The following is a 13513-nucleotide window of genomic DNA, read 5'->3' as shown; positions in this document are numbered from 1 at the left end:
TGTGGTGTTCAATTCCCCCACCGACGTTATTCTTCACTGGTGAAGTTCTGTCTTTTCCTGGATGATTGAATCATCTCATTGTCTGTGGCTGCTACTTCAGCTTCTGGTAGCATCACAAGTAGTAATAACACAGCCTCATCGTGTACCCAGTCTTAAACTGTTGTAGCAGTCAGCTTCCTCTTCCTCCTTAAAGAAGCAATGAGGATAATTCAGGAGCACATTCTGGGTTTAACCCCAGCCTCTGGTCACACGTGTGACTCTCTCTGGAAGCGGAGACTCCTAGGTACACAGTGTTCGCTGCACTTCCTGCCTGTGAGCACTGCCAGCCTCATGGCTGAAGTGCTAGGCATTACTGTTGGCCGACTCGGGACTATCGGGTAGTTTATTCCACTCTGACCTCCCCTTGCGCCCAGTGAGCCCCTCGCCCACTTTCTTCATCATCCTACTACATGACGCGCCACAAAGGCACCTGAGTGCTGTTCCATCCTCAGGGAGTGTGGAGTCTTCTCAGTGTCTATAGAAAAGAGGCCAGTGAATTAAGTTAATTTTTTCATTCTGTAATACAAAACTAAGAAATAGTCTAATTATCTGCTTTTTCAACTAAGAATAGGATTGATTCAAAAATTAAACTTTTCTAAAATATATGTTTGTTACAACATATTAGGGCCTGTGACCAAGGGAGGGAGGAAGTACAGTCTTGGGGAAAGAAACAGAGGAAAAGGAAGGAGGTCCTGGAGAAAGGCACAGCGGACTCGAGTGGGTGTCGTCCTCCTCGTCTGTGAAAATGGAGCCTCCCTGCTCTGCCCGGTCCTGGCCTCACTGATGCGAGTTCCCCTCCCGCGAGGCCGAGGATTGAGGGTACCCAGGCACCCAGGAGAGCGGCTCTCCCAAGTGCCAGCTAATTCATCACAGTCACCACCGTTGCTTTAAGTGAATTCTACCTGGGACTTAGAGTCCAAAAGGAAAGTTTATATTATTTATCTAGGAAGTGTGGTTTACAGAAAAATTACTCTTTAGATAAATAGAGTCATGTGCTTTCATAGGTGTCCATTCTCAGTGCTCCAGCAACCAGAGGCTCTGCCTCATGCTTAGCCCAGAATTAACTGTAGACGATCCTTTGGGGAATTACCTCCTCCCACATGAATCCAGATCTTTGGTATGCAGTTAACAGGGACTTTTCTGAAATACTCCATCCCCCAAGAGAGAGCAGCCAAAAGCCTCCGTTGGTATCCTAAACCCTGACTGTGTCGAGATCCAGTTGGGAAACTCGCTGTCCTCATCACCTCTGTAGGGTGTTTTCTCTGCACTGGATCACGCTTTCCTGCATCCCTGTGAGGTGACGTGTTCTAGTGGAAGATCTGCAGAGTAAGAAAGCGCTGGGAGCGGGAGACAGAGGGGGTGTCTTATTGCGGCCCCAGGCTCCCGTTACAGCGACCACCCCCATTAACTGCATGGGGGCGGGGAGCACAGGTGGGGCTGTGTGAGTGTCCCTGCAAATCATTTCTATGTTTGCACTGGGCTAAGAGGGTACATCTGACCTAGAATCCTACTAACAAGGTGTTTGCCACTCTCTAAAAAGTTGGCTTGTAGCCCTAATTATGACCTCCCACTGCTGCCCTTCCTCTTCTGGACTCAACACTTGTTGGGAAGGGAACTCACCTCAGGCCATCATCAAAGCGCGTCTGCTGGTCCAGTGACTCCAGTGCAGCGTCATGGAGGGAGAATGACAGGGTGTTGACACCGTGAGAACAATGGGCAAGTGTGCTTGCAGTGGATGGGGCTCGTGGTGAGGTCCTGGGGTCTCTCAGACCCACGCTCCATCCTCCTCCATATACAGCCCAAGCCTGACATCCAGCAAGCACACCGGTGTTTCTCCGTTACCCTTTCCTGGCAGTGTGCTCTCTGTGTGAAACGGCGACTGGAACCAGCACAGAAAGGGGCCTTCCTGGAGGGCATCTCCCACAACCTGCTCGCCACCTGCTCCCGGAGCAGCCTCCATCCACACCAATCCCACGGACAGGCAGGTCTGCGTGGCCACCCCCCACTCATGCTCACCACTGCAGCACTGCTGCAGTGAATGTTTGTTGCACAAATAGGAAACGTTAGGCAAAGAAGCTTCATCTAAGCCTGAAACCCTAGGATCGATCACCAGTCATGGGGCCTCCCCAACCAGTGACATGCCCACCTCTCAGGATTTCCAGAACGGATGCAAAACTAGAGCTGTGTGCAGCAGCCGTCAGCGTGAACTGCATTAAAAAATCACGGCTGTCTTCTTTGCCCTCGAGGCTGAGACAGAACAAGCCAGGGCTGTGCCACCTCCACCCCCAGGGAAGAGCAAGGAAGCAGAGTTAGTCACCCCAGGCCCACGCGCTTCTTCCCTTTTGGAGCCTCCTTGGAGGGGAGCAGTCGGGGTGGGGGTCTCAGGGGAGATCAGCACCGTGGGCTCCAGCTCAGGCAGTGGCAGAGCCTCTGTGCTCAGGGAAACTTTGAAAGGTCGTGGATTCAACCGAAGTCTGCATTTCAACCCCAAAGTTTTCTGTCTCTCCTCTGTCTCTCTCCCACTGATTTTCTAGAAATTTTGAGGAGACACATATTCGGTTTATAGTTTCTTAGCTTAAATTTCTTTTCTCCTTTTAGACCTCTTAAGGGATCATTTGGCTCTCAGGCTTTGTTGGGGTTGCATGTGTGTGGAGGCCAAATAACTTAAATAGCAAAGCAAAACAAACACAAACAATACAACTTTTATAATTCAAAAAATAAAAAAGTTTTTATAGGCTGGTTATGATTCAGTTCTTGCTGTTTGCATTTCAAAGTGAAGGATTATCTGGGACACATTGGTATTATGTTGGTGGTTTTGTATTCTGTAATTTTCTACCTGTCAGCTGAATAGAGGTATGGCCTTCCTAACTGCTGAGAGAATAAGCCAGAATTTGAGGGTCTTCTGTAAGTAGCCAGTCCAGGGTTCCCCTGGAGCGTCACCTCATGAAGGTCGAGGCTCCGCCCATCTCGCTGGGTGACACCCAATCTTCGAGAACTGAGCCTGGCACCAGCCACACTTGGGCAAGTGGTGGCCAACAGCCGCCATTCCTGTTCTCTTCCTGCCAGAGTGGCACCCCCTCCACAGCATCAGCCCCTTTCTGGTCCTTTCACCCTGGATGTCCAGATCCAGCAGGCCCATCCAGCTGTCCAGCACTCAGAACAGAGGTCCAGGAAAGAACTTGGCGTCAGTGGGTCCACCAGTAGCTACGCAGTGACACCCCTGTTTGCTTATTGTCTCCTCCACCATTTAAAAAAATCACAACAAAGCTGCTTCCCTCCTGACTGCCAGCCCAGGCTGGCACAGACCCTCTGCTGGGTAAAATACCAAACCTGCACGTGATCATGGGAGGAAGTGCACAGACCTGGGTCTTGTCTCCATTCACAAAATGCTGCACCCAAGGTGCTGTTTTGAGCCTGTGCCGAAACATGACAACGAACAACCGAGGCTGAGCCTAGGCGGGCTCCTTCCCAAGTGCCAGCTCTGCCCAGGAAGCTGCTCCCTCCAGGGGAGCTCCTGCCATGAGAGGGAGCCTGGAGAGCCTTCTCCCCAACTTCCAGACCCCCCCACTCCTCATTAGTCCCAGTGCAGTTTTGTGACAGCATTTCGGGGCGGGGGGCGTCCTTGGAGCCTCACTGAACCAGGTGAATACTTTCCAGAAAAGCAACAGAATATCATTTTATCTAGCGGGTGACATTTGCGGGGAAAATTTTAACTGGGACCTTCCATTCCTATGAGATTTCCTCAGCCAAAAGCCTTTTTCTGTGATTTGGAAGCCACTCAAAAGCAGCCACCAACCTGTGCTTGTCTTGTAGCCTCAGGTTGTCACAGTGACCACCCACCTCACTTGTCCCTTTGTTCCTTCAGGCCACAGTGAACGCCCGGCCTCAGCGCATCCTCACCACCTCTTCCCTCACTCAGTCGGCACCCGCCAGCCCCACCAACAAGGGCATCCACATCCACCAGGCGGGGTGAGTGTGGGCAGCTGCCTTCCGGGGTCTGGGGAGGTTCCCAGCACGGCCTCCCCCCGCCTCCCCCTCCCTCTCCAGCCTGCAGGCTCTCTCTCACACCCCGACATCTTCTCATCTGAGCCCCTCCTAGAATCCTTTCCTACCTTTATCTGCACAATTGTGACAGCAAAAGTTGACCTGAACCTGACTCCATTCAGAATTTTATCAGAGAGGGTCCGTGTCTTCCAGTGAGTGACCAGCGGGGTGGAACCCTCCACTTAATCAGTGTTCACAGAGCTGTGCACTGGATCTCGAGAGTAGACGTGCCCTGCACCCTCCTGGAGCCTACTCAAAGTCCTGACTGAGTTTGCCTCCGGCTGCATTGGTTTTCAGGGGAAGATGGTTCTTAGAACCTGCAGGCAGAAGCTAGAAGGGGTCATTAATTCAGCATCAGCAGCTCAGGTTTGGAAGTCACGTTGACAAGCCATGCGATTGAGGGTGGTCCGAGCTGGTGACCCTGGGCCCATTCGCAGGATCTGGGAGTGGGCAGTACCAGGGGAAGTTGCTTAGGGTTTGGTTTCAAAGGAGTGCGTTCTGGGTAAAACACAGTGTTTCTTTTTTCCCGACGGCAGAGGCTCCCCGCCAACATCCAGTGCAAGCAGCTCCAGCCTGACCAACGACGTGGCCAAGCAGCCGGTCAGCCGAGACCTGCCTGCAGGCCGGCCAGGCACCACAGGCCCCATGGCGGTGCAGTACACACCCCACTCCCACCAGTTCCCCCGGACACGGAAGATGTTCGACAAGGGCCCAGACCAGGTACGGATGTGGTTTTAAACACTAACTCTAATGGGCTTGGGTGCTGGGACGTTCGCTCCTGAGAGGAGAGGCACCACCTCGGGCGACGGGGTGCATGTGGCCTCGGCCCGGGTGCAGAAAGCCGTGAGCCACCGACGGCTCTGGGCTCCTGCCCCCACGTCTGGGCAGATACTGCAGGGTGTCCCTCTTCCTCCTGCAGCCCCTTGTTCTGGGTTCACTCTTGGCAGCTTCCATGTAACAAGCAGCACATGGGCTGATTGGCTTTTTCCCTTCTCAGTCAATCGCATTTGTCTCCACTAAACGTGGCAGCTGCTCCACAGAAGGGCTTATTCTGACAGGTTGTTTGCTTTTTCCATCAACATTCAATTATGCCCCGTAGGTGGGTGTGGTCTCAGCCGCTAAGTTAAACGAGGCCGTTCAGGAGAGGGAGGAATTGGCGTCCTTGTTTGTCAGGGTTGTGAGAACACATAACAGGTGGACACAAAAGCTGGGGCCTCGTGTCTTGTCCAGACTGCTTGCTGCTGTCCCGGCCAAGCACAAACGGTATAGCGAGGGTGTTCTGAATGCGCCAAGGACACGTCTCAGCTCACCAGTGACCGGCAATTTAACAGGAAGGTCACAGCAGCCTGCACCCTGACTTTGGAACTAGATGCAGGTGTTGGGGATGGACAGGTGTCCACACCTGCCACCGGCCCCGCCCACCTGGCTTTGGAGCTGCCTGCTCCCCTCGCCTCGATGGCTGAGGAACAAAAACGGCCACAACGCCAGGTGCCATGTTTAGCCTCCCGGCTGGACCCTACATGGGGCAGCCAGGCAGGAGTGGCTGGACCATGATCCGTGGGTCCTGGCCCAGCAGAGCCGCGAGGTGGCGGCAGGTGGCTGCGGTTCCCCTGTCAGGCGGGAGGTAAGACCTTATTGCTGACCCCATCTGTGGGATTTTCCACCCAGCGTGTCTCCCTGGGTAGCGGGGGCTGCTCTGTGAGGCACTTCTCACGCCTGACCACGTGCAGTGAGGCAAACCCCTGCTCTGCCATCCTGGCCCCCATTGGTTCTGCAGCGGGGAACAAACTGAACCATTGTCCCAGTGAGCAGAGCCACGTGTTTTAAGTTTTAATGCTTAGAAGTCCCAGTTGGCCCAAGCTCTACTGTGCTCTTATCCAGGAGCCAGAGGGTAGGCCAAGGTCCTATGTGTATGACTGGCCTGGTGGGAGTGGCGGCCCTGGGACCAAGCAACAAAGTCCTCGTGGGGCTGCTGACTCAGCACCGATGGCAAGTGTCAGGGACTCTGCAGCCCAGGCCACCTCAGCCAGCCCTGGGGGATGCTCGACCTCTGAGCGCAGACTCAGAGCCCTGTCCTGACAGTCGGGGTTCCTTGGGCACCAGGACGCAGAAGTGAGGGGACCACGGAGATATTGCCCGCAGAAGCCTGACCCCTGTGCCTTGGTCTCCAGGGATGGACTGTCTCGAGCTCACAAAGAAGTTCGGGGGTGACGTGACTAACTCTGTTTCTGTCTTCTCCTCCCCTCCTCCTTTCCAAATGCCCCGAAGACCACTGACGACCCGGATGATGCTGCCGGGCACAAAAGTTTCATTTCGGCCACAATGCAGACAGGGTTCTGCGACTGGAGCGCGCGGTACTTCGCCCAGCCTGTCATGAAGGTAGTGGTGTGTCAGCAGCTCTCTGGGTTTAAAGCCAGAATCCCCTGGCATGCACTGCCCCCATCTCCTCAGCAAACGCACACAGGACTCCAGAGCCCCGGCCTCAGGCCTGGGTGTCTGAACCCCTCTGCTCTGAGCTCAAGGTCTGATCCTCACTGGTTTGCTCACTGTGACCCTCGGGGGCCACATGCTGTGACTCCTAGCAGCCCAGGTGCAGTTGCGCAGGCCCTGCCCTGAGCCGTGGCCCGGGGCAGGTGCTGGCTGCACAGGGCCCTGCTATGCCCACTGGCCTCCTGTCCCACCGAGGGTGGCTGTTGAGGGGACGCCAGATTGCTGTCATGGTAGCTGGTATTAACAGGTAAAAAACAGTAAAAGAAACAGACCTCACTTACCTGCCTTTTCCGAGCTTGCCAGTATAAAATGTGCCATTTTGTCTTGATTAGCAAGGTCATCCAGGTGGTCCCCAGGCCTCACTTGGGCCGCTTCTGGCTTTGGGGACTGTTGGACTAAGCTAGCTGACTGGGGTAATCTGGCTTATTCCGGGACACTGCCTTCCAGGTTTGATGACGTGACGTGTGTCCTCTTGCTACAGACTCAGGCCACACATTCAGGGTGCCAGGGTGAGACAGGGCAGTGCTGTCAGAGCTGAATCTTTGTGCCCGTCTTTCTGCAGGGAGTGCTGCAGGGGTTCATTTTAGACTTGCTGATCTAAAGCACGTTCTTACAAAACCACCTTCCTCTTCCCTCATAGGTAATGGAAAATTGAAAACTGCAGTTTATTCTCACTTGTATATCAAGCTACATAACGAAGTAATTTCCAGGCAGAGTATTTGGACTCTATTACAACTTTTCTCTGGCCTTCCTGTTTCCCTGTAGTGATACTGATTTTTGTCAGTTACAACACAGAATAACGGTTGTCAGTGCCTGAGGCAGGTGATAGAGTTCTCATTTATCAAGCCCCGTTGCTGAAAAGAAGCACCCTCTCAGTAGCGAAAACTAGGATCCACGGAAATGTCCAACAGGAGGGGAATGGTTAAAAAAGGATGAAGTATTTGATACGATATTATTGGAGCTATTAAAAAATAAAGCTTTGAAATTAGTAACATAAGAAAATGCTCATGATAAAATTTTTTTAAAAGGGAAAAAAAAGCAGGATGTAAACTGGCCACAGGATGGCCATACTTTCTACACTTAGCACGAAGTACCTTTATAATCAGGAAAAAAATATATTAAAGAAATGACCCCGGGACTTTCCTGGTGGCGCAGTGGTTAAGAATCTGCCTGCCAATGCAGGGGACAAGGGTTCGAGCCCTGGTCTGGGAAGATCCCACATGCTGCAGAGCAACTAAGCCCGTGCGCCACAACTGCTGAGCCTGCGTGCCACAACTACTGAAGCCCGTGCGCCTAGAGTCCGTGCTCCTCAACAAGAGAAGCCACCACCATGAGAAGCCCATGCACCGCAACGAAGAGTAGCCCCCACTCGCTGCAACTAGAGAAAGCCCACATGCAGAAACGAAGACCCAACACAGCCAAAAATAAATTTTTAAAAATAATAAAAAATAAAGAAATGACCCCAAGAGATCATTGAGGCCTGTTACAGTCAACCAAGTGTGTTGTCCACGCCAGGGTCGGCCTGCTCCTGCTGACCTGTCCGCCTGCAGACAGGACATCTCGGGCTCCTCTGGCTAAGGAAGGAGGGAGTAGGCAAACACCAGAATTTGTCCCAGGAGACAGTTCATCACTGGTGCTGTAGGTAGCGAGTTGTCCTTTAGATCTGTGGTACATACCATCTGCTTGAAAGTTAAGGGGGTTTAGTCTAATAGTAATGGAAGTTCAGTTTCGTTGATACAGTCTCCTGCTTAAGGCAAGTGCGGTCAAGTGACTTGGACTCTAGGTGGTTGGTCTGCCATCTCACTGAAACGGCAGTGACTGTAATTCTCGGAAGCTACTTGGTGGGGTGCTGAGTGGCTGTCCTTGAAGTCTCCAGGGATGCCTGTTCTCAGTCATCTACCTGTGGGGAGAAGTGGCATAGGTAATCCAAAACATGTTTCTCTTAAACTTAGAAATGAACTTGACTTTTCCCTAAGAATTTGCTTTCCTTTCCTCAGCACCGGGTACTCAGACTCAGAGTGCAGGTGCCCTCCAGCAGCGCACGTCAGCTGACCGCGGGGGGAGGCTCCGCAGGCGAGGGCTGCGGTTTGTGGGGACCTCTACTTACATGTTCACGTGTTTCACTCAGATGCAGACCCACAGCCACCACTGGAAAAGGCGAAACAAAGCTGCAGGGACAGAGAACAGAGGGCAGGGTGTTGGGCTGGGGCTGGGGGGAGGGCTTGACTACAGAGGGCACGTGGCAGTTTGAGGTGTGGGGGACTGTTCAACATGCTCACTGTGGTGGTGGTTACATACTGTGCCCAAAAGGGTGAAATTTAATGCATGTGAACTGTATCTCGGTCACCCTGATGCTTTACGAGAAGTGTGGCCTGATGATGAAAATGCCCATAGTTGGGTATCAGTACCTGCAGTGAACTCTGATCTGCACTTCAGAGCTTTTTCCTTGGCAGTCAGTGGTCTTCACCCCTTAGATGTCGTGCCCAGAGGTGGCAGGTTGAGCCGGGTCAGCCCGCAGCCAGTGCACACCCTCCCGGTACTGCTGACCCCCGTCATTGTTTGGGGAGGGTGTTTGTTATTAAACGAGGTGAGAGGCAAGCGCAGAGGTACTCTGTCCTGCCACAGAACTCGGCTTTGTTTCTGGTGGGAACCCAGGGAGCTCGGTGTCTGAGAATTTAGCATTGACATCATGAGCCTTCCCCAGGGGTCATGCTGCAATCATGATAGTCACGTGCCTGTCATGAATTTTATCCCGTGCACTTGAACCTCTTTAAATTCAGAGGCATTGAGGGTAAGACCCAGCCCTGTGATTCACAAATTCATCATATGAGAACCTGCTCCACGTGGAAATGCCCGCCCTCAGGCTTCTGCAGACCCTCTGGTCTTCCTTTGTTCCCAAGCCCAGCCTGCCCCAGTGACAGGCGAGGAGCGAGGGGGACACCCTCACCAGCTGTCAGCCGCCAGCTCCTCAGGAGGCTTCAGGAGGCTTCAGCACCGTAATTGGTTTCTGTTTGAGGAAAAGCCAGGAGGTGTTAGGAATTCGAGGAGTGTCGTGATCCTAATCATGTAACACTATTTCCCACACCCACGTCCCTCCAGCTCTGCTTAGAGGAAAGCACAGCACAGTGTGGGTCTGGGCTTTTGTTTAGTCAGAAGCTTTTGTTCAGCCTGCAGAGCCATGGGGGAGGGGAGGAGCACATGAGCAGATGATTAAGAAAGGCTGAGTGGGAAATCGTCTGTCTGGTCCCTCCGTACATCCTTGTCCATCCCGGCCGGCCAACGCCGGCTGCTTCTCATGGCCTCTTCTGCTCTCTTGTCCTCTCCTCGTCTCACTCCACCCTCGCCTCCCACACTGTCCCACTGCTCTCCGCCCCTGCTTGTCCTAGTACTTCATGGCAATTATCCCCAAGACGATGCGTGCACTGGTTCCTGGGCTGCGGTTTAGTTCAGTTCAGTTCTGCAAGTCCTTCTCTGAGCTCAGCAGAGCCTGTATGCCCGTGGGACTGCTCCCGGGAGCGCCACGCTCTGCTGCTTAGGACTCAGCCCAGGGCAGTGATGCCTGGCTGTGCCGTGGAGGTCAGCCTGTCTGTGTCCCCAAGGCACGTGTGGCCACACTCCCATGCACAGCTGCCTCCCGTCCCCCTTCCTTCCTCCCACCTGCCCCCACCATGGGGAGTACAGTCCAGAACTTCATGCCTGCCTGTCCCACTCCCTTCCTGCTTGTCTAGACCCTTCCTCTAATATATTCCCGCAGAAACAAGAGATTTATTCAGGTGCAGTCTCAGTCTTTTCATGTGGGGTTTTCTTATTATTGTTCTACGTTATTGGTTATTTGTTATTTGTTTTCAAATAATCTCTGGATTGTCATGAAACAAAACCAACTGGTAAAAACCCACCGTCTATCCCAAGTACCTTTGTGGGGTTATGTCTACAGCACTAACTGTGCTCTGGAGGCTCTGGGTGACTTTTCTTCGGTTGTCTCTGTGTCAGGATATCTTTGCTGTTTTGCTGGGTGTAGTTTTGTGATTTTTAAGAGAAAAAAAGGAGTGTAGCAGTGAAATGCTGGAACACAGAGGCCTCGGCACCTGTACACAGGGACGAGGTGAGGTTTGGGGTTGTTCATTTGTGATCAGAGATAACACAGAGCATTCTAGGAGAAGACACGAAAGTGCTCCATGACCATTTCATGTAATAACTGCCTAAAACGTGAGCTGAACTCCTCTCCGTGTAGACGTCACCTCATTTCTCAGCCACACTTACACACGGGCACGTGCACATGACCACGTTCACGGTCCTTCATCCTGATGCTTTCTCCAGGATGAATATGGGCTCCTTCTGCCTGTGTGGTGTTGCCTGGCTGAGTACAAGGCTGGTTAACTCAGCTAAGTGGAAGAAGGGTTCTTCCTAGTTTACTCGATTCCTTTTGTATTTTGGGATTTTACAACTCTGAGTTTTCAAGCAGGGAGCCAGAGTTAGCCAGATTGACTATGTGATTTAGGAGATACATCTTTTTTACATGACAAGTGATTGTTATGAATAAAGTAGACTTAAATCATAACTCATTATTTGCTAAGTGTGGCCCTCTCCTAGGCACACCCATCCGTAGCCCACAGGCACCCACGCCATGCACACACGCCAGCCATGAAGCGAGAAGGGCCCTTATCCAGGAAGGGGGACTGTTCCGCAGCATCCACATACTCCACGTGCAGATAAACTCCGTCTCTTGAAAGCCGATTAGGGAGGGCAGAAGGGTCGAAGCTCCTTCCTCAGTCTCCACCTGTGCGGAATCCGATGCCAGCTTCACCCTCTGCTGCATTAGGTGGAGTGGGGCAGGCAGCAACTCCCAGAGAAGACCCCACCCTCAGGCCCGGCCTGCCTCTCGCAGCTGTCACAGGGTAGCCGTGCCCTGGCTGCTGTCCTCTGTCACTTCTCATGAGCTCGTTCATCTTCTAACCAGATGCCTCTGTTCCCTTTGGCATCAAAGAATAAAAGCAAAAGTCTCTGAGCACAGCCCATCTTTTTCCGATTTTGCATTTAAGGGCAAGAAGGAGCAAATTTAGTGTCTGGCACAGCAGGGCCCTTTGTGTCCCCTCCTTCGGAAAACACCCAGCCCTAATCCCTGAATCTCCCCTCAAAATCTGTCTGCTTTGAAACCAGCCCCCCTGCTGCCCTGTCAGAGTGCGAGACTTCTGGCTTCCACCATTGGGCCGTCGTGGGGGCAGGGGTTTCCTAAGTCTCCACTCCGTGTCCCCGCGCCGGCCAGCCCTCCCCCCACCCGGTCCCAGGTCTCAGAGCCTCTAAGCCCAGCGGGCAGCAGTGAGCGGCACTCCCAGCATAGAGAGGGAAGCTGCTTCGGGGGTCTAGTGACCAACCTCTGACTGTAATGCTCTGCTCTAGCCTGCGGTAGGACACTGGACACTGGGCTGACCAGAGAACCCAGATTCTTTAGCACCTGCGGAGGACGAATCCTCTTATCTGGAAATAATTGTTTTTTTATTGTTGAAGATCCCGGAAGAGCATGACCTGGAGAGTCAGATCCGCAAGGAGCGGGAGTGGCGGTTTCTGCGAAACACCCGCGTCAGGAAGCAGGCGCAGCAGCTCATCCAGAAGGGTAAGCAGTGTCCCCAGGGGCCACCGCGGTCGTTGAGCAGGCGCCCACCCGCCCTTGTGCAGGGGAGAAGTGAGGCTGGCAGAGATGCTCGAGGGAGGGAGGAGTGCCAAGGTGGGGGCACCATCCGCCTGCCTGACAAAGCCTGGTCCCGGGAGACTCTGTGCCTTTGCCCTCGGGGAGACTTGGAAGCTCTCTGGGATCATCGTCCAGGGAAGCTCCTGTCTTGACTGGCAGCTTCTGGGCAATTGTGTCTTCTGCCTTTTGTCGTTTCCAGAGAGGAAGGAGCAAGCCCTCCGCAGGCCCTGGGGTCCACGGCGGAGTGGGCCTGTGTCCTCCCCATGGGGACAGAAGACAAACACCAGGCCCTGGCTGTGTTTACCTGGACCCCACCAGGCCCCCAAATAATTGCTCTCTATCACCCAAAGCTGTGTATCAGTCACATTTTGACCAAACCTTTTACTAAATTTGCCAACAGATGCCCAAACCGCCCACTTTGCATGCCCCCCAGCCCCACCCCCCGGTGAAGTGGCAGTGAGCAGCGTGGACAAGTGGCTGCCACAGGGAGGGCTGCTGGGCCGCGGGTCCTCCTCATATTGGCTGCAGCAGCCCCCCAGGCACTGAAGCAGGGTGGGAGGGGGCAGCTGAGGGCCTCCACCCTGTGATCAGAACAGGGACAGAGTACTGGGGCCCTCACCATCCCCCAGAGACGAGCCTCTCTTCTCTCCCTCTCCCAGCAGTACAGCCCCCGCTGGCCCGGGAACCGACCCAGTCCCACAGCTGTGAGTGCACAGGGCGTGGGCTGGTCTTTTGGCTCTGCCTGAGCCCTCATTGCTGGGCCAGCTTTGGGCGGTGGACTGACCCTGCCCAGGTACCGTACAGAGTGGATAAGCAGGCTCTTAACGCTTCTGTTGAATTATTGTCGTGACCTTGCCTCCCTGTCCTGTCAAATTCTCTTGATTATTACCGGTTACTTTTTAAAGTTGAGGGTGAGAACCCATGAGACCGTCCCTGCCTGCAGGCAGCCTGGAGTCGGGGTCTCGTCCCTGGCCTGCCTGCCCAGGCCCATCGCACTCCTTGGCCCACTGAGCACTTCCAGAAGCAATGCTGTTTCGGAAGCACTTCGGCACGTGTTCACAGTGCTCTCCGTGAGATGCTCGGGTCACGTTTCATTAATGTGCGGTCACTTCTGCTAAAACCAATCTTGGTTGTTTGTAACTCACCTCTATGAAAGCACTGTCGCAGCTGGATGTAAAGCCTCTGGGGTGTGGAATTGAGAGTCTGCAGCTTTCTCCAGGAGAGAGCGAGCCGCCCAGCATGATAGAAGCTCTC

At 53.6% G+C, this 13513-nt stretch overlaps 1 protein-coding gene across 6 annotated transcripts in view; it reads left to right on the top strand.

Annotated features, from left to right (window-relative positions):
• Window positions 1–13513, top strand: part of RPTOR (regulatory associated protein of MTOR complex 1) — a 342781-nt gene that overhangs the window by 308307 nt on the left and 20961 nt on the right. For 4 of the 6 annotated variants that reach the window (XM_067715877.1, XM_067715875.1, XM_067715879.1 and 1 more), the window contains exons 22-25: window positions 3905–4008; window positions 4620–4803; window positions 6352–6465; window positions 12079–12184. In XM_067715877.1, the coding sequence (XP_067571978.1) occupies window positions 3905–4008; window positions 4620–4803; window positions 6352–6465; window positions 12079–12184 (508 nt within the window). The remainder of the gene's footprint in view (window positions 1–3904; window positions 4009–4619; window positions 4804–6351; window positions 6466–12078; window positions 12185–13513) is intronic. The other 2 variants (XM_067715878.1, XM_067715876.1) reach the window with 1 other exon arrangement.

The sequence above is a fragment of the Pseudorca crassidens genome, chromosome 19 (assembly GCF_039906515.1).
Source record: "Pseudorca crassidens isolate mPseCra1 chromosome 19, mPseCra1.hap1, whole genome shotgun sequence".
Lineage (NCBI taxonomy): Eukaryota > Metazoa > Chordata > Mammalia > Artiodactyla > Delphinidae > Pseudorca > Pseudorca crassidens.
Note: the sequence above shows the minus strand (reverse complement) of the source record. Positions and strands in the feature narration are given on the sequence as shown.